At 40.5% G+C, this 27,424-nt stretch overlaps 1 protein-coding gene across 3 annotated transcripts in view; it reads left to right on the top strand.

The window, feature by feature from the left end:
• EEA1 (early endosome antigen 1) overlaps window positions 1–27,424 on the top strand; it is a 121,082-nt gene that overhangs the window by 60,246 nt on the left and 33,412 nt on the right. For all 3 annotated transcript variants that reach the window (XR_016350202.1, XM_075933133.2, XM_075933141.2), the window contains 8 exons: window positions 7,596–7,934; window positions 16,732–16,881; window positions 18,619–18,738; window positions 19,000–19,203; window positions 21,377–21,577; window positions 24,064–24,177; window positions 25,503–25,658; window positions 26,339–26,478. Coding sequence is in view for 2 of the 3 variants with exons in the window: in XM_075933133.2 (XP_075789248.2) it covers window positions 7,596–7,934; window positions 16,732–16,881; window positions 18,619–18,738; window positions 19,000–19,203; window positions 21,377–21,577; window positions 24,064–24,177; window positions 25,503–25,658; window positions 26,339–26,478 (1,424 nt within the window). In the remaining variant the exon portion in view is untranslated. The remainder of the gene's footprint in view (window positions 1–7,595; window positions 7,935–16,731; window positions 16,882–18,618; window positions 18,739–18,999; window positions 19,204–21,376; window positions 21,578–24,063; window positions 24,178–25,502; window positions 25,659–26,338; window positions 26,479–27,424) is intronic.

Genomic DNA, 27,424 nt, shown 5'->3' with positions numbered 1-27,424 from the left:
AGATTTCCAAATACCTTGTACTGTCCTATTTTGAGGGTCTGGCCATAGAACTAGGAAAGTTATGAAAAGCTTTTTAAATAATGGAAAATTTTACTTTTAATCACCTTGTAAATGTATGCTTTTGGAAAAGATATAAAACAGATATTCATGCTGGGGGGAATATATTGGGTTTTAGTTTGTATATTCACTGAGATTCCAGCGTAGCCCAGATGTGGAAATCATATATAGTCTGATTTAAAAGAATATTATTTTACAGTGCTATCTTCCAGCAACTGCAATACACTGAGGAGTGATGAATAATACATAAGTGCAGGCCTTTGGAGAGGAATCTACTTCCTCTTTTTTTTTTAAAAGGTAAAACGAACTTTGAGAATAGTAAGAACTCATGAGGAAGGACTGAGACATCTGGAGTTTAGGCCAACCTTCTGCAATTCTATTAATCCCATAGCAGGATATTCTTCTTTGAGTGCTTGTTCATGTCAGTTCCAATCAGGTCTCTGTGTGTGTGAATGGCAACCAGAAGATTTTCCCTTCACTGTTGGATTGGCTTAGGCACCACTCATGGTGCTTAATGCACAGTTCTGTCAATCTGCCAAACCCCCAATTCCTTCTTGCCAACTGATGACAGCAGCTGGAACCTCTTGCTTTTGCTCTGGCAAGCGCCATCAGTAGTGTCCTATCAGAGCATAGTTCATTAGTTCACTTTGTTAGTTAAACTTAGTTGAGTTACAGAGGGGTAGCAGTGTTAGTCTGTAACCTTAAAAACAACTTTTAAAAAAACAAGTAGTCCTATGGCACCTTAAGAGATTAATAAAAATATATGTATAGTATAATGAGCTTATGTGGGCACAACCCACTTCAGATGAGGTGATCTTGAGTGGAGAAAAGAGAAGATTCCTCAGAATAAGAAGGGAGAGAGGACAGAAAAAAATTATCTGTCAGTTATAGTCCTGGTGCTAATGAAGCTAAATGAGTGAGCTGGAAAGGTCCCATACTTAGCTTTTGACGTCAATAGAGTGTTGAATATGACGTTATAATATGTTAACCAGTTCAAACCAAGTGAGAAGATATCTAATTTGCATATGAAAGTCAATTCTGCTCTCTCTGTGTGTAGTTGGCTTGTGAAATTACTTTGTAGAAGAATGGTTACTTTTAAGTCCATTAATGAGCACTCAGGTAGTTTAAAATGTTCCCCTACAGGTTTCTGTGTGTTACCATTTTGAATATCTAATTTGTGTCAATTTATCCTTTGTCATAGAGACTATCTGGTTTGGCCAATAAACAGGGCATAGGGGCATTGCTGGCACTTGATGGCATATATCACATTAGTGGATGTGCAGTTGTATGAGCCTCTGATGTTGTGGCTTATGTGGTTAGGTCCTATGATGATGTTGCTTATATAGATGTGTGGACAGAGTTGGCAGTGGGGTTTATTGCAGGGGTAAGTTCCAGGGTGAGTGTGTCTGAGGTATGATGGGTAGCTCCTGGAAAGAATTTGCTTCAGGTTAGGGCAGGGCTTGGTGACCTTTTCAAACCTAATAGCCAAATTACATAAAAATTCAGAACAAGTTGTCAACAAAGAGCCAGTAAAGAATGCCCATTTCCATGACTGAAAATATACAACATAATATTATTGAGAATTGACATGATGATTAATAATAACATAAATTAAACATTGTACTCACAGACTTTATTTAATGGGGTAGGCTAGGACTATAACAGAGTTTAAAAGAGAACTAGATAAATTAATGGAGGTTAAATCCATTAATGGCTATTAGCCAGGATGGGTAAGGAATGGTGTCCCTAGCCTCTGTTTGTCAGAGGGTGGAGATGGATAGTAGGAGAGAGATCGCTTGATCATTACTTGTTCGGTTCACTCCCTCTGGGGCACCTGGCATTGGCCACTGTCGGCAGACAGGATACTGGGCTGGATGGACCTTTGGTCTGACCCAGTAGGCTGTTCTTGTGTTCTTATGTAGGAGTCACAGCTGAGGTATATGAGGGGCTCAGGGCAAGAGGATGGAGTGTGTGGGAGGTGCCGGAAGCAGGGAAGGAAACTGGAGGTGGGAAGCAGAGTATGTGGGATGGCCCTGAAGCTGAATTACTTTACCTGGCTGGGGCTGGACTACTGCACCTGCTGGATGAGGGGCCGGGCCAGGATCGCTGCAGCTGGATCGTGGGTTCCCCTCCTACCTATGCCGCAGTAGGAGAGGAGCCACCACTAGCTCTTCCTGTGGCCAGATGGGGGCCAGACCATGGGGCCTGCCCTAGGATTGGATCTGTGGACTGGATGCTGCAGCCAGATGCGGGCTGGGCCCCAATTGGGGCCTTATTGGCCAGGCTGCCGTGGCCAGAGCCCAAGCTGGGCCATCACAGCCGAACTGTTGCAGCAGTCGCGGGGCTGGGCCGTGGGGTCTGTCCCAGGAGTATGGTGGCTGGGGACAGACTGCAGCAATCAGATGGGGGCTGGAGCCGGGCCGCCTTGGCCAGATGGAGGCATCTGCCACCACCAGCCCCTCTCACTATCCCAGCTTGGAGCACGTACGTGTCCCCTGCAGCATGCCCTCATCCAACCCTTCAAATGAGCAGAGTGCCCCAGCCAGCTCTGACCACAGTGCAGCCAGTTCTTACCGAAGCTCACCACATTACTTTCACCTCTGGTTAAAGATGAAATAGACAAAAAAGGCCATCTGGGCATGCGTTATTATGCGATTTAAAATTTTGAATTTAATTTTTCATTTTAGTTTAAAAAGTTGCATGTATTTTGGGAATGACAAAAGAGTCATATTTGTTTCCATACTGATCCATATGTGGCTCAAGAACCATACGTTGCTGATCCCTGGGTTAGGTGGTTGTCTGTAGGGGAGGACTGGCCTGCCTCCATGAAAGCTCATGATACTATACATTTTTGCTAGCCTCCAAGGTGCCACAGGATTGCTTGTTTTTAGTTGAGTTTCTTCTTACCTTTCTCACACTGGGGCATGACTCGGAGCCTGGGGTCCAAAGCTTGCAAAGTCTGTGGCAAGTTTATGCTTAAGTGTGATCCCCACACTGAGTGTCTAAAGTGTCATAGTGAGAGTCATCAAAAAGAAAAGAGCAGAATCTTTAAAAGTTTTCACCCACAGGCACTTAAAGAGTTTGCTCATGGAGGCAGCTTCTCCGCCTCCAATTCGACCTGGGCTCAGTGGATCCTATGCGGACCGACTTTTCCTTGGTGCATAGCATACGGGTGGCAACAACGCATGACTTGGCACCTACCAGGGAGCGGCACTGACATGGTGTGAACCACAAGAGAGGCATGCGCAGGTTCTCATCTCTGGTGCCACCAAAAAAGAAGAGGCAGGAGAGAAGTTGCTCTTCTACCCCTCCTAAGAAGCAGCCAGCCATGGGGAAGGCACCAGCCCCTGGAGTGCCCCTGCCATCAACATGGCTCTTACAGGTTTATTGACTCCTGCCCCACAAGGGGTTCATGTCACCTGGTTCTAATGACATGAACAAGCACTTGAAAATAAAAAAATGATTACTCACCTTCTTGTAACTTCTGTTCTTTGAGATGTGTTGTTCATATCCATTCCAGTGCCCACCCTCCTGCACCTATGTCAGAGTGGCCAGCAAGAAGGAACTGGGAGGTTGATGGGTTGGCGGGGCTATATAATCAGCATCATGAGAGTGCTAATAGGAGAAATATCTTCTGGCTTTTGTGCATGTGTGTGCACTCACCTGATTGGAATGGTTATGTCCAACACATCTGGAAGAACAACAGTTACAACAAGGCAAATAACTGTTTTATTTACCAGATGAACCTGTCTTGACCATAATGGAAAATAGGGAAAGGCAAGAGGAACTGTACCTGTCACATGGTTTCTTCTCATCTTTTCATAGCTCAGATCTAGAGTATCACAGTTCCAAATCAAATTGCTTGCATAAACCCAAGGTCCCTTAGTGCCTCAGTTACTCCCAAGGCCTATAACTGCTTAATGCTAGGAAAATCAGTCGGCCTCTTACAATGGTTCAAGTTTCCCTGCAAATCTAGCCCCTTTTCCTAGTAAGGAAGAGTTGATGGGAAAAGGGTTTAATCTGAAATCTCCTGCCAGAGACTTTCTCCGCTGCCACCCCACGGCCAGAGCTCTTCCTTTCTGCCTTGCATCTGTGAGAGAGAGTCCCTTCTGTAAAGTACAGTTCCTGCAGTTTTGAGGCAGTGGGAAATTACTGTGCTAAAAATAGTTGTGTAGACACAAGAGTCATTGCTTGGGCCTGTAAACAGCTGTGTAGAGTATATTCCCTAAGGTACAGGAGTGTTTTGATTCACCTAAGCATTGCCTCACCATTTACACTGTTGTTTCTATGGGGCACACAGAGTGTGTATGCTGCACTCTGTTTTAAGTTTAGACATAAGCTCAGGTGCAAGTGATAATACTTCAAATAAACATTAATTGTTAGCTGTTTCACTGTTCATCAAAGCGTGGAAAGAGTGAGAGGATCATATTAAGCAGATGTACTTGGTCTCCTTTGAGTGACTGCTCATTTTGGCAAGGTGTTAACATATTTTGTTTCATTTTCCTGAAGGGGAACTGCAATTTCAAAAGTTTGGGAAATACTGCAGTAAAGTAAATACTAATTTATTATGCAGACATACTAGCATAATAGCTAATCTCCTGAGACCAATGCAGCAACAGTAGCACTACACATGCCATTGTGTCCCAATGTTAATTCAAAATTAAACCATTCTTAGGAACTCTCTTTCAAATTCTGCTATTCAGGCTTCTCAGGTGCATGAAAATGTTCAGTGTATCATTACTTATTTGAAGCACCTCTGCATTGATTACTATTAAATATCTTCTGATGTTGCAAAGATGTAGTAATAATCCATGTATGCAATGCAATAAATAAATGGTAGGAATCAGATTGTGGAAAAAGGTGATGTACTTTGCTGGTGCTCCTGTGCTGTTTTCCTGGCGTTAATAAGGCTAGCTGGAGTTTTTGTTTTTCGGAGGGTTAAAAAGTACTAATTTATACCATAAACTCATGGTGAAATTATGGTGCCATTGTAGTCAATGGGAGTTTGCCACTGATTTCTCAGGATTTCACCCATATAACCTTCAAAACAGACATTCTGTATATAGCGTTTATTATTATATATTGTATATGTAATACATTCTCATTATTATTGTATGTAACTAAAATTAGTTATTTTGTTTTCCTAGAAATGTTGTGGAAAATGTTATTGTCAGGTTAGAATTCACATTCAAACTTCAGATTGGATCAAATTTTCTTGGCCAAGTTGTAAGCCGTAGAAAGTACATTTCATGATGGAAACTCTGAGAAGACTGTAATTATATTTGTTCTAATGTGAGTGCTACTGCACAGCCATTTTCCAGATTGCAACATAACTTAGAAAACTGATGTGCTGAAGAATAACTCCCCACTCTCTCTGAACTTGTTAAAATGCAAGTAAACTAGTATATCAGGACTTTTTACTCTTTTAAATTTCATCAGATTTAACAGTTGTTAAATTCTGTATCCTCAAAATTAGTCTTGAATAGTGTTTTAATTTTCTGTTAAATCAAAGCAAATTCAATTTGGGATTAGTGCCTACATGCCATGAAGAAGTGTGCTTTAAAAATGCCCAACATAGCTAGAATTACAGTTCTTTCTGTGTCTGCTCTTGAACCTGTGTATTCTAGGAATTGCAGAACATAAACCACCCTCTGATGCTTTCAGCACTAAACTTGAGAGTGCTGGCATTTTTCAAGCTGCCAGCCAGCTGACTTCTTAGAAATGTTTTGTTTAAAGAGGAGCTGAGATACAGAGTACTGTATCCATTTAAACTCGGGGAGAACATTGGTAGCTAAAAGATGCACATAGAGATGCCACATTGGGAAATGAATTTAAAAATTCTTTACACCTACATGGGAATTTTAGGGAGACAATGAATTCCCTGAGATGGAATTTTACTTTGACACCCAGGAAAACAGTAGATAAATTTCAAAAAGTGCCATTAGTTTTTTACAGATAAATGGTTAAGATCTTGGTTTTCTTTATCTTTGAAATAGGTTACGTCTAGCAGGAGAATGGCCCCTGTTGCCAAGGCATTAATCATTGATTTGAATTACTATAATTACTTACATCACTTTATTCAGCAACTGAATTATTTCATCAATTATTGCCTAAACTTGGTTCTCCTTAGCTCTTGAGACTTGGCAATCCAAAATGTTAATTAAAACCAGTGTAAAAAGATACTGCATATTCTTTGTAAATATTTTTCGAACGTTGTCTTAATCTGTGGGTTCCAAAGTAAAGCCTTGCTGTCTGCAAAATTAATTTTGCTGAAGTGTGGTGAGAAAAATTTGATATTCCACAGCTCCTCTTCACTAAAAGGTCAATCTAAATTTGTGGTATGTTCAAATTAAAAATAAACAACCCTCCTGAGCTGACTTGTATGCACAGCTTTATTTTCCAACAGCTCCAAGGACAACTAGGAGTCTTGTGGCACCTTAAAGTCTAACAGTTTTATTTGGATATAAGCTTTCATGGGTAAAAACCACTTTGTCAGATGAATATTATGCCCAAATAAATCTGTTAGTCTTTAAGGTTTCACAGGACTCATTGTTTTTGTAGATACTGGCTAACACGGCTACCCCTCTAAGACTTGGTTCCAAGTAGTTAGCTGGTATGTGCTGGTAGAGCAGTAACTTGTTAAAAGGATACATTCTGAATCAGGTTCTGAGTTTAGTGGTCTCATGCTATTATCATTTTTTAATATCATATATTGTACTTTTTTTTGGCAGTCTCTGTTCAGGAGAGGCTCATAAGTTGAATACCTGGGTATGTTGCACTTCTCTTGATATGTGATTCATCAAAGTGAGGCTATTTGTTGAAAAAGTGAGAGCATGATGTTTTCAATCCATTGCCCGTGGACCCTTGGAGGTCTGCAGAGTGTGTCTAAGATTTCTAACAGGTCCTATACCTCCATCTGAAAATTTTTAGGGGCCTGCAAATGGCAAAAAGGTTGAAAATCATTGCCTTACACAAAATTACAGGCGAAGCAGTGACCCACAAATTTCAATGCACAGAGAAGTGCAGGGAAGATTGCGTTGCCTCTGATATACAAATAATGTTTTGGCTCTCACAAAGCAATTTGCCAAACACATGCATGCACACATAGAAGCTCAGTGTTTTAGTAAAATAAACCAGTATTCAAGATTTAGAAATAGTGGCAACTGAGTCAGCTACCAGAATATGAGGAAAAGAGTTTGTTTATGGAGTAAAGGAAAAGTGTTAGTTTCAGTCTAGAAAGCAGCTTTACTGAGCACTGTTTAAAATATAGAAAGCTGGGGATCTTGAAAATAAGATTTATAATTGAAATGGTATGCTATATAGACTCTGGCATTGACTGCTATAATAGGAAGTAAAAAATAAAATGTAGAATTATTGACAGACCTATTTTCCTGTCTCTTTAACTCAGTTTTGGAGATTATTGTTGTGAGTGACTTGTTCATTGCTCTGGATAAACTCTTATGAGGCAATGTGAGTAATGACAGTTGATCAGATGTAAGCAGAATTGTAATTTAATTTCCATTTAATTATTGTTCTAGAGTCTGACCGAAAAGCTGCTGAAGAAAGAACTTGATTACACCCAGTTAGAAGAAAAGCATTATGAAGAATCAATGAGTAAAAAAAACATGCAGGCAAGCCTTCATCAAAAGGATCTGGACCTGGAACAACTTCGCGCAAGACTATCTGCATCTGAAGCCTCATTGCAGAGGTTACAGACAGAACTGGGTGAGAAGGGGGAAGCAAACCACAAACTCAAGGAAGAATTGTCAGAAATAGAGACAAAGTATCAGCATCTCAAGGCAGAGTTTAAACAGCAACAACAGCAGAGGGAGGAAAAAGAGCAACATAGCCTTCAACTGCAGAGTGAGCTCAATCAGGTGTGGTTCCTTCAACAACATTGTATTTTCATTCATGTTCATCTCAGTACTACACTTTTCTCTCTACATGCGTATAGCTCTAATACAGAGTGTCTGTAATCTCTACAGTTAACATCTCTGGGTACTACTTCCTCATGTTTGTAAAAGTTTTGCAAGGATATAAATAACAAGGAACAGGTAATATTATTTCTGCTGGCTCACGGTAGAGTAAGTTGTAATGGGCTGGAGTTGCACAAAAGAAAAGTTTGATTGAATATCATGGAAATTGTCCTAGTTTTAAAGCTTATTAGGCTGTAGTGTAGTACAGAAGAAGTAGCAAACACCACATTGTTTGGTCCCTTAAAAAATGAACTAATCAGTGACTGTATAACGGAGAAAGAACTCTTCATGATCAGAAGAACAACATGAAGTTCTAATAGTGTTTTTTTCAGTTTTCTAATTTCTGGTTGTGTGTTGACCCTTTTTATTGGAATGCATATAGTGAACAGTCCTGTAGTCCTTTCACATGCTAAATCCTATGGAGTATAATGAGAGTTATTGCCACAGAACTGTGGCATTGACCCACTATTATTCAGTGTTCAATTAAAGTTAACTTTGAGGTACAGTTTTGTTTGATCTTTGTTTTGTTGGGTGCCTCTGTGTTTGCAGTATGTGAAATCAGAGAGATGTTTATTTCAAGAATCACAATCCTTAAATAAGAAATCTGTGGGTCAGTCCAGCTTGGTTTACTTGACTTTTAGACTCTGTGCTTCTACTGCTTTCCCTTTATCATAAAGTAATTTAAATAAGTATATTGGCTTAATGCCCACCCAAAAGCCTGTAATAAATTACATCGTAACCTATCCATGCATATTTTCTGCTGGATTCTCCTGTGGCTTGGCAAGAATCCAGGTTTAATAAAAAAAAAAAAAAAAAAAAAAAAGCTGATGCTTGAAGATGTGAAGAATTTTGACATTTCATCCATATGCTTAGGAATGCTGAATGGTGACATTGTGCCCATCTTCCTAGACCACAAAGAATGCACATTTTGGAGGCTCAACCCACTAGCAGAGTTCAGTTGGAAACTGGTTTCAGACTAAGAAGGCATGTTCTGGTTCAGTAGGGTTTGTGTTTGTGAAAGGCTTTTTGGTGGGGAAAAAACTTGGATGGCTTAATACATTTCTAGAAAAGGAAGTATAGATGACACAAATCCTCCCGTGAATATCATCAGAAGGGAACTCAGCCCAAAAAACCTGCCTGAAAGGGAATCACTGAGGTTCCCAAGATTCTGTTTAGACCAGTGGTCCCCAACGGTGGATATGCTGCAGCTCGGGACCCAGCCCAACCTGGTCCCACTCCTGGCTGCGATCCCAGCTGCAGCTCTGTCACCAGCCCCAACCCTGACTGTTGCCCTGCTTCTGGCCATGGCTCTATGCCCAGAACTGAGCATGGCCCCAAATGAAGCACTGGCCCTGCTCCTGGCAGCAGCCCTGCTCCAGGCTGCAATTCCACTCCAGGCCCAACTGCAGTTCCTAGCTATGGCCCTCCTGCTGGCCCTGCCTACACTCTGCATCTCTGGTTCCAGACCACAACTTTTGGGGATGGTGCTTACAAGTTAGGGGGGAGTAGCATGAGTGAAAAAAATTAGGGACCGATGATTTAAAGTCTGGAGGGAGGACTTCAGAGTGGATTGAAAGATTCTGAGTTTTGTAATCTAGTGACTGGTAACTCCTAGTTTCTTTATTTTTCAGTTCCCATATGTTCCTTATAGTTGTTCACTTAGTAGTTTTAGCTCATTGTTTTGAATACTGGAAAGAGGTTGACAGCTATCTTTTTTTGCCTCTGATTGGAGATTACCTTTGGAAGGCTATAGCCTACTTAGCTGTGTGTACACTGCAGTTAACCACCTGCAGCTGACTCATGACAACTGATTTGAGTTGCCCAGGCTTGGGCTAATGAGCTGTTTAATTGTGGTGTAGATCATAGAATCATAGAACACTAGAACTGGAAGGGTCCTTGAGAGGTAGGGTTGCCAGGTAGACCCCACTAAAAAACCGGACATGCTTGTCCGGGGGGTGGGGAGGGGGAAAGAACCGGCTGAGAGGGGGGCGGGAAGCAGAGCTGGGGGGCAGTGTGGGGGTTGTCGGGGGCTACGGGGCTGGCCGGCAGGAAGAGGGGGCAGGAAGCAGAGTTGGGGGGGATTGGGAGCTGTGTGGCTGGAGGGGAGGATGGGGGGGCCCGGAGGAAGGGGGGTGGGAAGCAAAGCTAGCGGGGGGGGGGGGGGGGGGGGGAGGGTGTCCGGTGGATGGACAGCAGGAAAGGGGGGCCCAGAGGAAGGGGGGCAGGAAGCCGGGCTGAGGGGGAGAGGTCTGGGGACCGCGGGGCTGGCCGGCAGGAAGAGGGGGTGGGATCGGGGGCCGTGGGGCTGGACGGGAGGGGGGTAAAGAGGAAGGGGATGGGAAGCAGACCTGGCAGAGGGGGGAGTGGTGCAGCCACTGGCTGCAGCCGGAGTCCTTCCAGCTGCGCCCCCCGCAAGCGCTCCTTTTACTTGCCAGCAGAAGCTGGACAGGAGCGGGGCTGGGAGCCACTCCCCCAGCCCAGCATCTGCTCGCAACCAGAGGCTCCCAGCTGGGAGGCGGGGCCACGATTGGTGCTGGGAGCCTCTGATCCTGTGCAAAAGCTGGGCCGGGGGAGGGGGGAAGGGTGGCTGGAAGTCCCTGCCCCGCCCCACCCTACCCCACCCCACCCAGCTTTTGTGTGTGACCACAGGGCTCCCAAAGCCAATCGCACTCCGCCTCCCAGTCACTCCCCTGCCCGGACATTGCACATGTCTGGTATTTTCTGAATTTTTCTACCAGACAGACGGTGCAAATACCGGACTGTCCGGTAGAAAACCGGACACATGGCAATCCTATCGAGAGGTCATTGAGTCCACTCACTTGTCCTCACAGCAGGACCAAGCACTGTCTAGATCATCCCTGACAGGTGTCTGTAACCTGCTTTTAAATATCTCCAGTGATGGAGATTCCACAACCTCCCTAGGCAATTTATTCCAGTGTTTAACCACCCTGACAGGCAGGAAGTTTTTCCTGATGTCCAACCTAAACCTCCCTTGCTGCAATTTAAGCCCATTGCTTCTTGTCCTTTCCTTAGAGGCCAGGGAGAACAATTTTTCTCCCTCCTCCTTATAACACCCTTTTAGATACTTGAAAACCGTTATCATGTCCCCTCTCAGTCTTCTCTTTTCTAAACTAAACAAGCCCGATCCTTTCAGTCTTCTCTCATAACTCATATTTTCTTGATCTTTAATCATTTTTGTGGCTCTTCTCTGGACCTTCTCCAATTTCTCCACATCTTTCTTGCAATGTGGTGCCCAGAACTGGACACAATACTCCAGTTGAGGTCTAATCAGCACAGAGTAGAGCGGAAGAATGACTTCTTGTGTCTTGCTCACAACACTCCTATTAATGTATTCCAGAATCATGTTTGCTTTTTTTACAACAGTGTCACATTATTGTCTCATGTTTAACTTGTCATCCACTATGACCCCTGAATCCCTTCCAGCAGTACTGTTGCCTAGACAATCACTTCCCATACTGTATGTGTGAAACTGATTGTTCCTTCTTAAGTGGAATACTTTACATTTGACCTTATTAAACTTCATCCTGTTTACCTCAGCCCATTTCTCTAGTTTGAAAATAGATCATTTTGAATTTTGACCCTATCCTCCAAAGCACTTGCAACCCCTCCCAGCTTGGTGTCATCTGCATACTTAATAATCGTACTCTCTATGCCGTCATCTAAATTGTTGATAAAGATATTGAAAAGAACTGGTCCCAAAACAGACCCTTGGGGAACCCCACTTGTTATGCCCTTTCAGCATGACTGTGAACCATTAATAACTACTCTTTGAGAATGGTTATCCAGCCAGCTATGTACCCACCTTCTAGTAGCCCCATCTAGGATGTATTTCCCTAGTTTATTGATTTATAGCTGTTCTGGCTCAGGCAGCAGGCTGAAGTCTGGGACCCTACCGCACTGCAGTGTCCTAGAACCCAAGCCCCAGCCTGAGCCCAAATGTCTTTACTATAGTTGAATTGCTCCTTAGTCCAAGCCCTGACAGCCCAAGTCAGATGGCACAGGCCAGATACAAATTTTTGAATACAGTGTAGACATAGCCATAGAAGTCTGTAAAATAACACAGTACTCTGAAAAAGATAGATGGGCTATTAGGACAGCCTTTCCCCTAATTAACTTGCACAGACCTTACAAAGTGTTTTGGGCAGCACAAACAAATACTTGTCACTCTTGTGAAAATACAAATAAAATACTAATACTGTATTGGGGTCACTTTTGACTAGGACATGTTGAGAAAAGGGAAAATGTTGTTGGTTTCTGTAGTCACAGACTGTTTTTTTCGCAGGTGAGACTTTATCTCAGATTAAATTGAGATGGGTGAAAGCTTTAATATCCTATCAGTCCTAAAATCAGCAGTGTTTCTTTTACTTTGAAATTAAATTTAAAAAAAAAAGAGAAATACTATTTTAAATATTGAACTTTTGAAAGATATCTTTATACACATGCAATGTAATTATTTTTATAAATAGAATGTAGCACACACAGTTTATTAGGATTAATCATTTCTAGGGGGCTGAAGGAAAATGTATGGGTGATCTGTTTATGGCCGTAGTTATTCCATCTTTCTCTTATGTGTTATGTGATATGATTCATGATGACATAATTAATTGCCATTTGCTAGATAGTTAAACATGGTTTATATGGTAACCCACCCCACTCACTAGGGGAGAAAGTCCACGTGTCCTCTTATCACAATTGTCTTAAACAGTTTTAGCTCCAGATCCTGGAGAGTTCCATGTACATCGGCAAGTTACTGGGCACCCTTAACTGACATTCTAGCCCGCAGTTGGAGGCTTCAAAACATTACAGAGTTGTACCTTAGTCTTCAGCAGGAAATGCTCATCACTCAGAGACTTACTGTCCTAAGTAATGTTCACATTTCTGATACTCTACTTTTTAAAAGTATGTTTTCTCTATTTTGTTTCCATTTTGCTTGATGCTGACTGGAAAGTCACTGTGACAATGCAGTTGATGGTTGTACTTCTTTATGGAGCACCCCAAAGTGTGCTTTACAGAAAGTATGAAATTATGAATTGGGCTCTCTCAGATCTTGTAATGACTTAGGGTGGACCCGTATGCTTCCATGCAGCTCATTGCAGGATCAGGGCTTAATTTTTTTAATGTGATGTGGTGAGTGAAAGTTAAAACAAAACAAAACAAAAACCACAAAAAACAACAGTTGAGAGATGGCGAGGGCGGGGGAAGAAAAGGGTTTCAGTAAAAAGATTGTCCCGTTTCTCAGTTTTTGTTATGTGTACATCTGTGTGGATGGGTTAAGTGTGTGTCTGTACAGTGGCGAGGAGTCCTCTGGCACCTTATAGACTAACTGAAGTGTTGGAGCATGAGCTTTCATGGGCAAAGACCCACTTTATTAGATGCATGTAGTGGAAATTTCCAGAGGCAGGTATAAATATGCAGGCCAGAATCAGGCTGGAGATGACGAAGTGGATCCAACCAGGGAGGATGAGGCCCACGTCTAGTAGCTGAACTGGAGGTGTGAATTCCAAGAGAGGAGAAGCTGCTTTTGTAGTTAGCGAGCCATTCACAGTCTTTGTTTAATCCTGAGTTGATTGTGTCAAACTTAAAGATGAACTGTAGCTCTGCAGTTTCTCTTTGAAGTCTGGTCCTGAAGTTTTTTTGCTGCAGGATGGCTGCCTGTGCTGTTGGTAGACAGAGACCTACACCTACAAGATCTTCAAGAAGCATTCTGTAAACTACGATACCCACACAAAGAAGTGAGGAGACAGATTGACAGAGCCAGACGTGTACCCAGAAGCCTCCTGCTACGGGACAAGCCCAAGAAAGAAACCAACAGAACACCACTGGCCATCACCTACAGTCCTCAGCTAAAACCTCTCCAACGCATCATTAGTGATCTACAACCCATCCTGGACAATGATCCCTCGCTTTCACAGGCCTTGGGAGGCAGGCCAGTCCTTGCTCACAGACAGCCCGCCAACCTGAAGCATATTCTCACCAGCAACTACACACTGCACAAGCTCGCTAACTACAAAAGCAGCTTCTCCTCTCTTGGAATTCACACCTCCAGATCAGCTACTAGAAGTGGGCCTCATCCTCCCTGGTTGGATCCACCTCGTCATCTCCAGCCTGATTCTGGCCTGCATATTTATACCTGCCTCTGGAAATTTCCACTACATGCATCTAATGAAGTGGGTCTTTGCCCATGAAAGCTCATGCTCCAACACTTCAGTTAGTCTATAAGGTGCCAGAGGACTCCTTGCCGCTTTTGCAGATTCAGACTAACACAGCTACCCCTCTGATGTCTGTACAGTATATTTTTGAGGTGATATGACAGAGTGGGTTTCACTGAATTATTTGAAAGAGGAGAGGCTGATGGTTTGGTTAGGCAGAGATTAGAAGGATGTTCTACACATAAGTGATAGAAGAAGACTCTGAAACAGTAATTGAAGGGTACAGAGTGGTGGGATGCAGGGGGAGAAGAGAAAAGAAAGGAAATTATAACTCTCTTTTTTTCCTAAGAAGTGATAGCTGCTAATAAATGTTTTTATCATAAAACTTTGAACATGTTAGCCCACTTACTTGTCATACCTTTTTAACTCCAGAGGTATTTTCTGTTTATAGGTAAAATCAGTAATAACTATATTCTACTCACTATGATAATGTCTTGGGTTATACAGCCCTAATAGCTTGAATTTCATCACATGTCCACACTGAGTCACACCATTCCCCACAGAAGTCAATGGTTTAAGAACTTTTGGCCATATGTTCTGCCACTTGCTTCTATAGACTCATTTTTCTGATATAAAAGTAGAACGTGGGTATTGTGCTCTAACAGTACCTTACAGGAAAAAATAAAGTGCATTTTGATCTCATTTTATATTAAGAGGACCTTTATTAGTTAATAGTGTTTTTAAATATTCTTTTCCTTTTTCCTTGCCCATTTCCCTTCACCTGTTTATTCTTGGATCTGGACTTTTAATACTCCATTCATCTGAAGAAGTGGGTTGTACCCATGAAAGCTCATGGTACCATCTACATGTTTTGTTAGTCTTTAAGGTGCTGCTAGACTATTAGTTGTTTTTTAAGTTTTTTAAATGGATGGTTAATCAATTTATACAGCTTGCTATTTGTCTATCAGGTCAATAAGTTGCATATAAACCATGGCTTGTAACAGCCTGTAGCTCCTTCTTCCAACAAATTTATAACCATCTACATTACATACTATTTATGTCTCCAAAAGGCTGATAAAGCCTACTAATTAATTATTGAACTTTTATACACTATTTATTAACATGTGCATAACAGAAAAGTGTGACGTTTATTTTGTAATATGTAAAATGTTATACTTTTCCTGATTTTCCCCCTCCGCCCTCCCTACCCCCCGGAACTTTCTTTCTCCCTTTGGTGTTTTCTTACATCATCTGTGTACCAGTGTCATCAGTGGTTGAGACCATTGCTGCAAATTTTCACAAGTTTGCTCATCTTTTGTGTGTAATTTTAGAAGAAAATTACTTACAATTTTACCACAACTTTTCACTTCCAATCACATACAAAAAATACTATTGGTACTATGGCACAGTTAATAAGAGTCCATCACCCATAGGTGGAATAATTTTTGATTTACAGTGTTTGATAGTGTGGACTTGTAAAAAGAAATAACTTAGCTTCAGATATTTTTATCCACTGACGTAAGCACTCCAGTTAGGTTGAAGTAGTTTTTCTACTATACAGTGTGACCCATTCAGTGTTTGGCATTGAAATACTTGCTCTGTAGTTATCTGTTGTTCCTTCTGAATCTACAAAAATGGAAGTTCATATGAATATGTCTCTAGGTTAGGATTCAGTAGTGTGTAGGTGTGAGCAGGAGATAAGCAAAGCCTAAAATAATAGCTAGGGGTTTCAGAAGGAAGAATAAGTTATGTGAACTGATGCCTGTTTATAGCCAATAATTGCAAAAGAAATCTTCGGCTTCTGTAGCTGATGATGGAGTCCTTGCTTTGTACTCTCCTGGGAAGTTTCCCATGCATCAGCCCATCCAAGAGAGTGGGTTACAAGTCCTGTGGGAGGAGCTGGGAGTAAGCGACAAAAGGGCATGTCACCAGACAACGCTCCTAAAAAGGAAGCACGTCTTGTAGAAAGAGTCTGTACATCAGTCTTCCTTGTAGTGGAAGAATGCCATGTGCATATGGTGAACTAAAAACACAAGTCTCACTGGCCGGGGCAGTGCACTAGAATGGCACTAGAAATAGTGCAGCCAGTAAAACCCAGAGCATGGGCCATTGGAGAGCTGATTCACTGTAATGCTGATTCACTCTGACTGTTATGTAAGAGATCGAGCCAGTCATCACTCTTTTAAATAATTATTTTGTGCATTTTGGGGGGGATGGAGTTTAACCCTGGCTTTGCTCTGTGTCAGGCCACCTAACTCATATAGAAAGGCTTCTAAAAAGGGGCAAGGATGCTTCTGCATAGCCTCACTTCCCACTTTCTGAACCCTACCACTCCTTTTGAGTCTGTGCTCCTGCATGTGCACTTGGCTGATATGATTTGGCTCAGGTTGATAAGAATAATTTTCAAGATGTTTTCGTTCCATTTTTGTGTGATTTTAAAAACATGATGACAATTGCTTTATTATGTGGTTAATGAATCTGAAGTACAGAACAGTGCCTGGAAAACTGAGACCAGTATTTTCTTTCAGTTACATAGTAAACTTCTGGAGACAGAACGTCAGCTTGGGGAAGCACATGGTCGACTTAAAGAACAGAGACAACTCTCTAGTGAAAAACTGATGGACAAGGAACAGCAGGTGGCTGATGTGCAGTTAAAACTTTCTCGTGCTGAAGAGCAGGTAGGAATGATAAATACGATCAGATTTCATCTTTGTTGTGGTAGTGTTTTGTGCAGGCTTGCTGGTGGGGGAGAGGGACCAACTGCCCCAGGGCTGGGCAATTCTAAAGGGTGCAGTGCTCCTGACTGCCGCCATGTCTACTGCAGCATCGGCAGATCCTGGAGCTCTGGGACCTTTAAATCACTGCTGGAGCTCTGCGCAGTGCATTCCAGGCTGCTGTAAGTGCTGGGGGGAGAGGTCATCACAGCACACTTCAGGCAGCACTGATGTCTGGCTGCCCTGGCTCTGCCCTTTATGCCAGAGCCCTGCTCCTTCTGGGAGCGTAGAGCATACCTCCACTTTTCTTAGGGACCGGGCATGGCTGTCAACTCCTCTGGTTTTGTGTGTTCTACCTGCCATATCCTTCTTATGTTGTTGGTGTATACAGAGTTTGTGTCCAACTGGCAGCTTTGACTGAGTTTGTTAAAACTTAATTGAATTTTCTACAATTCATCATTAAAAGAATCCTTAGTATTTTTCTTTTGGCAAAATGGTTTATATGACAGTTACATTTTTTTAGAAGGCTAAGAATTGTTTCCTTACCTAGTACCTAAATGTGCAAGGTGCTTTACTCATACATGAAGGGAATGGCCCCTGACCTTGAGAGCTGTGAAGCTAAAGGTTTGTGCATGCAAAAAGATCCACATGCACAGAATCTTACGCCATGAATAGCAGAGTTTTGTGTGTGCATATCTTTTTATGGGATCAAGTTCCAGGTGAAGAAACAATAGAGATAAAACACTATTATAGACAATAACTTGTGTGTGTAGGAAAATTGTCAGAAAATAGTAATTTTACTACTCTATTAATAGGTCAGGGTTTTTTGCAATTGGGGTACTGTTTCAGTAACAAGTATTTGTTGTTGACCTGTTTATATGATCTATATGTGGAAACAGCTAATAGTGGTAAATTTTTCAAAGTTAAAATTGCAGTTTAGCAGACATCTTTAACTTGTGTAAAACTTTACCACTCTTAGCTGTATGACTCTCATTACATTCTAACACTATCATACAGCTTTGCATGTTGGCTCCAGAAAGTCTGGTAAGGTAAGTAAAGCATAAGGGCAGGGTGTATACCTAAAAATTCATGGTCGCAACTTCATTGACTGTAATAAAATGCTCTGTGTTGATGAGAGAGAGCTGTCCCATCAGCATAGCTAATCCACCTCAAGAGGCAGTAGCTATGTTGACTGGAGAAGATCTCCTGTAGACATAATGCTGTCGATACCAGGGGTTAGGACTGCATGACTACTTTGCTCAGGCATGTGGATTTTTCACATCTCCGAGCAACACAGTTATACTAAGGTAAGTCTGTAGTGTAGACAGACCTAAGCTGCTACTAAAATTGCTAATAATAATTAGCATTTAGTGTATTTTATGAATATTAAATTACTCCAAGTCTACCTTAGACAAAAAACCGAAACAGTTTGATGTTAAGATGTAAAATAATGCATGTCTGACACTTGAGATAATTTTTGTCATTTAGAATTTGTCTACTGTCAGTGTTGAGAAGTACTTCAGTACTGTGTTCGTTCATTGCTATGGAACTGGTATGACAAATTGCTATTTCTAAATCTGTTTAAAATGTTAAACTGTTTAGTGTACAGTCTTTCAGTATTAGAGTGAATGATAAATGTTATTGAACTACTGAATTGTGCTTGTCAGTTTTCAGTCAACAGTCCGTGACTGTTTTTTTAAGCTAAAGGAAAAAGCAGCAAATTGCACTGAATTGCAGCATCAGATAGATAAAGCAAAACAGCAGCATCAGGAGCAACAGACTCTTCAGCAAAGCACTACAGCAAAACTGCGAGAAGCTCAGGTAAAAAAACCAACAAACACATTCCTTTCCAGCTACTGTAGTGCAGCTGTTAATATTGCCAGTGCACTGCAGTATACAAACAAACCACATGAAATCCTAATATATAGCATTTGCTTTTCTTTATAAATGTTTTTAATATTATTTAATTATTTCAAACTTGCATATGTGGTAAATATTTTAAAATTTGAAATCTACCATTTTATGCATCAGGATTAACTTTTAAGGTCCTTATACTTAAATAAATCATTTAATGTATTTTAGAATGATTTGGAACAAGTATTGCGTCAGATTGGAGATAAGGATCAAAAAATTCAAAATCTTGAGGCCTTGCTGCAAAAGAGTAAAGAGAACATCACACTGTTAGAAAAGGAAAGGGAGGACTTGTATGCGAAAATTCAAGCAGGGGAAGGAGAAACTGCAGTACTTAACCAGCTGCAAGAGAAAAATCATACTTTGCAAGAACAGGTAAGAAATGAAAAAGTTTCCACTACCCTTAAGAAAATATTCTTATTTGGGTAGGAAGAATCTTATGTTTCCATCTTCCAATCTGCAGCTTCTGCCTCCACTGTAATTGCTTTTTCTTGGCTACAGTTGGTGCTTCACATCCCAGTTCACAAGTAGTTGTGCATTTGGATATGAAGGATGGTGCGTATACATACAATCAAAATAATTTATTATTATTTTACTTCTATGGAAATCTAATTGATAACATATTTAAAAAAGAATACACATAGCATACATCTTTGAAGTTGGAAATTACACACCTAGTGTAGCCTCTAAAAGATACTTTATTAGATAGTGTTGAGACATTTTTAAAATAACGTTAGCTCTCTCAAACTCTCTTGATTGCTCTCTATCTTAAAATATATGCTAGAATCAGTACTTTTTGTTCATACAATTTTTACATCAGATTTTGACAAAAGATAATTTTATTGTACGTTAGTAACTCTTTTTGTACTTAAAGGAATTTCTTAGCATATTGTTTAAAAGACACATGTTAATATTATTTTATGATTACTAGGAAAGGTTATTAGAACACTGTGTTCTCCTTTTCCAGCATATGTGCAACATAATACTAGTAATTGGAGCTGAATGTGAGTTTTCTGTCATATAGTCCTTAGTGTATGTTATTGGTACAAATGTGATTGAAATGTACCAGTTTCTAATACTGTTACCTGTTTCTAATGGAAGGAACACCTGTCTTTTATGAGCTACTTGAAAAATACTTTGGTAGCAAACACATGCAATTTTTTGTGAGTAATTACTGTAATGAATGTTTATGCTATGCTTGCTGCAAAATTAAAATAAAACATACACAATGTATAGAATACTGTTATGAATTAAATTGAATTTAATTCATGCTTGTTGCAGACCTAGAGCTTTGAAACTGGCAAAGATTCAGTTGATAGGGGTCTGTTATTTTCTCGATGGTCACATGTAACTCACATTTATGTTAATGGTAATATGGATATACTGTTATCCTGAACAATTTATACCCCAACATGGTTGTTAAAGTTAAGCATGGACATAAGTGTTTGCAGGCTTGGGCCTTAAGAAGATAGATGAAGGGTGAAGGGAGAGGGATACAATCAAATATATATATGCTTTTCTGTTAATGGATTTACTTGTAAATTCTTGGCAAATACTTTCTATATTCAAGGAACAAGTGCTGTATGTTGTATTTTTCATACTGTTATGAGCTAGGTGAAACCTTGTTATGTATCTTGTTAAAATGTTAGTCAAACTGCTGAATGAACAAGCAACATAAAGCCCAGTAACATCTGCCCAGAATCTTGTACCGTGTGCACAGAGGATTTGACTGGGTGTTGTATCCAGGAGCATGTGGGAAGAAGAGAGCATGGAAGCACGCAGAAATGGAGAGCAGACAAGAACAGAGAAGAGAGGCAAATAAGTCAGGCTGGAGCATGGAAGCATAATCCGACCTTGCAAAAAGCTAGAGAGCTTTTGGATTGGTGTTGGATAAAGAGGCTTGGGGACTGTAAAGTTAGAAACTGCACATTTTGTTCTTAGTTCCCTCTGTATTCAGAGGCACATCACGTTGTACATTCCTTCCAATAAAAAGGACTGCAGCAAAGAAAATACCACCAAATTCTACTTTCAGATGTAAGATCCCCAGAGCCTCAAGCTATGATTTTTCACTCACGTGTTAGAGCCAATAATACATAACCAAAGGGTTGAATTCATGCCTTCCGTGCAAGCTCAACTCAGTCTAACTGTTGAGCCATAATTGGTACCTCCATGATGTGTTTAATTTTATTTATTTATTTTTTTTAAACAAATAAAGCAAGAGTCAGCCATTCTCAACTGTCTCTCAACCTAGCCATCACTAACAGGCATACATAGAAAAACGCACACTCAGTGTGATATGAGAGTGATCATGCTTATTGGCTTTGACTATCTTGTCAAGATAGTTATGCTTTGAAAAGTTGGGGTGACCACTGTATTACACACACAAATCAAATGTACTCTTTTCGTCCAGAGAGAGAAACGTTGTAGAATCAGTAAGTGGTGAAGTTGGTCAGTATTGGGGCTTTGTAATCAAAACAACATCTTTTGAATTTTAGGGTTTTTAAATGTTGGCTTTGGACTTTTGATTGTCAGCTTTTTTATATTGTAGGTAACTCAGCTAACAGAAAAGCTGAAGAATCAGTCGGAAAGCCATAAACAAGCCCAAGAGAATTTGCATGAACAGGTGCAAGAACAGAAGGCACATCTGAGAGCTGCTCAGGACCGTGTGCTCTCCCTAGAAACAAGCATTGGTGAACTAAATAGTCAGCTAAATGAAAGTAAAGAGAAAGTATCCCAGCTTGATTTACAGGTAATTTGCCAATGTACTACATGCTAATGTAAAAAAATCCATCAGTAATTCATCATGGAAAAAGGTGATCTTTGTTGAATATATAGGGCTAGTAGGCCAAGTTTCTATTAAAGTTTGCTTGTTTTGTGAGCCACAAAATAAAGTGCAATAAAGAAGATACAGTAAAGCAATACATCAGCAGTTCCATGCTACGAGGATTGAAGCCAAAAAAACATACACTGAAAAGAGCACATGGAATTGAGGAAGGAGACATTTTGTCTCCTTAAAAGACTCAAACTTGTTCTGTACCGTAAGGCTAAGAAACCGATCTGAAAACCAGTTTTAATGGTTCTACAATCCGTATGTCAGTGTCAGATTTTGTCTAAGCACGTTCGTGAAGAACTTGATGCTACCCAGAATTTTAATAGATTTCTGATTTTTGAAGTGGTTTTATATTTTACTGTTTTCTTTTGTCCAAAGCAGTGAAATAATAGTTCCAGCAGGGACTAAATCACAATTGAGAGAGGCTGAGGGCTTGTCTACACTTAAAATACTGCAGTGACGCTGCTGTAGTGTTTCAGTAAAGACACCCCCTACACTGATGGGAAGGCTTCTTCTGATGACATAGGTATTCCACCTCCCTTAAGGTGGTATTCACCCACCAGCCTAGTGCTGTTGACACTAGGGGTACGTCTAGACTACATGCCTTTGGCAATAGAAGCATGTAGATTAGACTACCCGGCATAGGAAAATGAAGCGGCGATTATTTAAATCGCCGCTTCATTTTCCTATGCTGGCTAGTCTAATCTACATGCCTCTGGCGACAGAGGCATGTAGTCTAGACATACCCTAGGATTAGGTTGCTTACCCTCCGTTGCTCAGGGATACGGATTTTTCACACTCTTGAGTGAGACATAGTTATATGAACTATTTTCCCAGTATGGATCAGGCCAGAAGCCTGTGGAACAGTTTAGGCTTTGATGTTGTTCCCATTAAATCAAATGGGAGTTTTGCTATTGCTTTGAGTAGGAGCAGAATAGGACCCTTAACGAAGAAGAAAAAAATAGCTAACTTACAAATAGCTAGAGATCTCTGAATACTGCCCATACAGATCTACACTGTCAAACTCTTCATGTCTGTTCTTCAGATTCTGTTTTCTTAGGCTGGCAGGTGAGAACTGAGGAAGAGAGAATCATAGAATACTAGGACTGGAAGGGACCTCGAGAGGTCATCGAATCCAGTCTCCTGCCCCCGTGGCAGGACCAAATACTGTCTAGACCATCCCTGATAGACATTTATCTAACCTACTCTTAAATATCTCCAGAGATGGAGACCCACAAGAGGGTCCATTGTACCTATTTGTGCATTCCCAGTGTGTGCATTAGAGCACATGGTTGTTTCCTAAAGTAGCTGCATATAATATTTTCTAGGTCTTCAAAGCACACAAATATTAGAGTATGGATTAGGGATGTCAATGTGTAGTTGATTATACGATTAACTGATAAGTCTTGTAGGTTAATCTTGTTGACTACACGCATTCCCTTCCCCTTTCTATTTGCAAGTTAGCTATTTTTAAACAGGCTTAAAAGCTGGTTCCTCCCAGCACTGGTTCTGTGGTGCTGCCTGCCCCTCCCCCCGCGCTGCTCCCTTGGAGGCGGTGCAGCCTCTGTCTGTGGGGAGCTCAGACCCCCCGCAGACAGGGACTGCTGCCAGACCAGTAGCCTCTGTCCACTGCTAGCCCGGGTCACCACAGACAGAGGCTGCTTTGCGGCATCCTCTCTGGCCCCTCCTCCCTGCAGCAGTCTTTTATTTGCGGGGAGCTCGGACCCCCTGTCGACAGGGGCTGCTGCCACTCTGTGCTGTATCAGAGGCAGCAGTGTAGGGCAGCAGGCAGCTGGTCTGCGCAGGGAAGTGTTTTTTAAACGGGCACCCTGTGCTGCTGCCTTGGATACAGAGGCAGCAGCGCGGAATTGCAGGGGGCTCCTCGGGAGTGGGACCAGAGTGAACTGGTTTCCACCCCCACCCCTGGAGACTATAGAATAGTTGAGTAACCAATAAGAATTCATGCTGTTACTCGACTATTCAATTAACCAATATTTAACATCCCTAGTATGGATGTGGGGAAGTCAGTTGGGTCCAATCCAGTTTATAGTCAATGAAAAGGTTTCCCTGGACTAAAAAGGGAGCTAGATTGGTCACCATAACTCAGAGACAGATAATTACTCATAACTTTATTTTATTTATTTTGTTCCATTCTGCCTTCAACTGTATAAACTTTGTTTTATTTGCTTCAGGGGGTAACCAAGTTAGACTGTTACAGAGAAAAAAAACAGCAAGCAAATGGTCTGTTATTTGTGTCCAATATTTCATCATGTCAGAATTACTAGTAATTAGCAATACATAGCAAATATTATAGTGCTTGTTAGAAGGAAGAAAATAAAAGCAGTTGCAATCAAGATATCTTTATGATCTTCATATTATGAACATTATAACACTCTTCTTTTCAGATAAAAGCAAAGACTGAATTACTTCTTTCGGCAGAAGCATCAAAAGCTGCTCAAAGAGCAGATCTTCAGAATCATTTGGACACGGCCCAGAATGCGCTGCAAGATAAACAACAGGTAGGAGAAATTAATGTTGCTAGGCGATCTAAAATAACCTGCACACAAAACCAAAAGGACAGTTTGGTTTGGGGGAAAAAAATCAAGGTCCTTGTGCATTTGCATTTGTGTTGAAGACATTATTCAGACTATTTGCATAGGTGATCTATTTTGTCGTGATAGTATAAACAGAGCCCTGTGTGTTATAATGTATGGAATTTACTGTGGAATCCACCTCTGTTGCAGAAATGTACTTTAGACTATAAGCTTTCATATTATAATAGAATTGTTTCTAACCTGTGTGATTATGAAGAGAAACTTTCCAAAGTATATTGAGTGTAAAACAAAACAGTATTATTTTTCTGAAGTCTGCAGACTCAGGATAAAAAAAACCCTTCAGTTAAATCAGAAAACATACTTTTAGTCGAAAATAAGTGCACATACGCACATGCACACATTGCAAATAATAAAGGGATGAATTAAAACCAATCTAGTTATTTTGGTGCAAGTCTGCGTCTTTTCCATCCCTAAACCAGCATGTCTCACTGTGGTGGTAATATTGAAAATAAATGATAAATTAACTGTAAACCTGGTTAATTGTTTTGCTGCTAATTATTTCAGCAGAAACATCCAGAATTCCAAACCACTTCCAAAACAAACACCACCTCCCATGCCTTCTCATATGAGGAATTGAATATCATTATAAATAGTACACTGTCTTCTGTGGTGATTTTAGTGTTCATTTTAATAATTCATTAAAAATCTCCCATATTTTATTTTAAATGAAGCCGCTGAAGAGTCTCTCAGTTTCCTGCATCAAAATGTTGCATTAGTTAGGTCCGGCTCTCCATAAAACATGTGGGCCTTTGATTATAAGTATTACGTGTTCCATTTCTGATAGAGAGTATTATTGTTCTGTTTTGAGCCAACAGTTTTCAAACTTTGGTCGGTGAACCATTGGGGTCTGTGGAGAGTTGACTGGTCAGATGCTATTGCCTGCCCTTATTCCTCCTATATTTAATTGATTGCTACAAATACGTTACTATTTTGATCCCATGCATGCAATTGCTGTAGTTGTCACAAGAATATCATGTGATTATGTATGGGAGTGATGGCCTTTAAGACAGTCTCTTCATTAAGGTGTGATTCCCAGCATGAAAAAGTTCTGCCTTAAAAGCAATTTGTAAAGAACAAGCTATTAAATATGTTGTTTTTCTCAAAAATAGCATATGTATCTGAACATTTTAGACAAAGATTTAGGCAAGTGTTTAGAGAACTCCTTAACAATTCAAAAATATTATTCCCTTCATAAAAGTAACTATTTTAAATTATATTTTACTTCATAGGAATTAAATAAAGTCAATATTCAGTTGGATCAGGTTACGGTCAAGCTGCATGACAAGCAAGAATATTGTACACAGCTGGAAGCCAGTCTTAAAGAGTATAAAGAGAAACATCTTTATTTAGAACAGAAAACAGAGGAGCTAGAGGGACAGCTTAAGGTTTGTATTCAGAAATGAAGATCTTGAGTTTATAAAGCTAGCTTTTATTATATAAAGCTGCAGAGTTGTTTGATAATGCATGGTAACAGCAGTGGCGAAAATGTAGGGGGAGGATGGCAAGCCACCTATAAAGTGATGTTCATAGTAGTCTCTTTACTCAGTGCTTCCTTTTTCAGCTGATGAATGAGAAAGTGGGGTTATGCCTCCATCCCCACCAATTGCAATCCTGAATATAATTCACGGAGACTATTAAGAGATGAGATACAGACCACTTCCTAAATTCAGAACTTTTATATTTGTGGTTATGTATACGTCAAGTAATTTTATACAAGTGCATACATGTTTACAGGATCAGACCCTAATGGAACACATCTTCAGTGTATTACATTTAAGACAGGAGGCAACATGAGAAGTTTATACAGCTGCACAGAGGAGAAGTATTTTCCATTTATAAATTACTGGGTTATTTTTAGATTACAGTATTTTAAGTGTCTTACAGATATTTGAATCCATTAAATACAGGTGCATGTTTAATTTTAAATGTACATAAGAAGACTAGGGTTGCGCTTGTCATCCCTTCTGTAGCCCCTTTGTGCCTGGTGGCACTTATAAATAACTGAGTGATTCACTACTTTGGTGATTGTGTTATGGTAACTGTAGCTTTTTCTTTTCTTTTCCAGAAACTTGAATCTGACATTCTTGAGGTTAAAGCAAGCAAAGAACAAGCTCTTCTGGAGCTACAGCAGCAACGGCAGCAGTGTACAGAGCTCAACCTCAGAACAACAGAACTGACTAAACAGCTTGAAGCAGAAAGAGAAATGTATGCAAATGCTATTCAGTGCATTACTTTATAGACCTAGATTCAAATTTGAAAAGTTTGATAAGACCAGACAAATGCACCTTATACTCTTAGACTAAAATTGAAATACACAGTCAATTACTTCATGATCATCATGAAGCCTACACATAAATGGCGGCTTCTGCATTTTTCCTCACAGGGGAGAGAAGCATCGCCTTGTTTGACTTCTGCTTCAGCCACCAGCCTTTGTCCCTCAGGTGAATCACCAAGTACCATGACTTAACCTGAGCCCTCAGTATAGTTCCTCCCTCTCTTCTGTACACTCTGTCCAGGTACCACTTGTATCAGCAGCAGAAAGCTGGTCATCAGTAAACAACCATATATTAGTATATATTTAAAAAACTAGGGATCTTTCTCAGCATGGGCTCAGATCTCTAATATGTATATAAATGACACATTCACCATCAAAATATATGTGGAAAAACAGGTTATATTATCACAGAACAAATGAGATTATTGGAATTCATACTCTTGACTAAGTGGATTTAAGTTTTGTGTGATAAATGGACAAGGAAGTTCCAAACCATGGGTGGAAATTTGGTAGGGATACAGAATACAGTGTTATAGCTGGTGAGGGACTCTTAATTGTAAATGAAATTTCTCCAGCAATCAGCACAACAAAAACTACCACAAAATATAATCTGGTAATGCTAGAGCATTGGAGGTTAGTCTCCCAACTTTTAACTCTGTCTGGGAATAATGTATGAGACTGTCTTTTGTAGAACCGTAATTTCAGAAGATTTACATGTTGATTTACAATTTGCCTGTTAGCTTTCTCAGAGTGGTTCATAGGTATAATGTTTAAAGAAGAACCAACCTGAAAATGGGACTTCAGAGTGTGTCATTTATTTAAGTGTAGAAACAAAATATCCATACATCATCTGAAAAATGTTTTAAATTATTACAA

Source organism: Pelodiscus sinensis, chromosome 1 (genome assembly GCF_052426305.1).
Source record: "Pelodiscus sinensis isolate ZL-2025 chromosome 1, ASM5242630v1, whole genome shotgun sequence".
Taxonomy (NCBI): domain Eukaryota; kingdom Metazoa; phylum Chordata; order Testudines; family Trionychidae; genus Pelodiscus; species Pelodiscus sinensis.
This window is presented reverse-complemented; position numbering and strand designations above follow the sequence as displayed.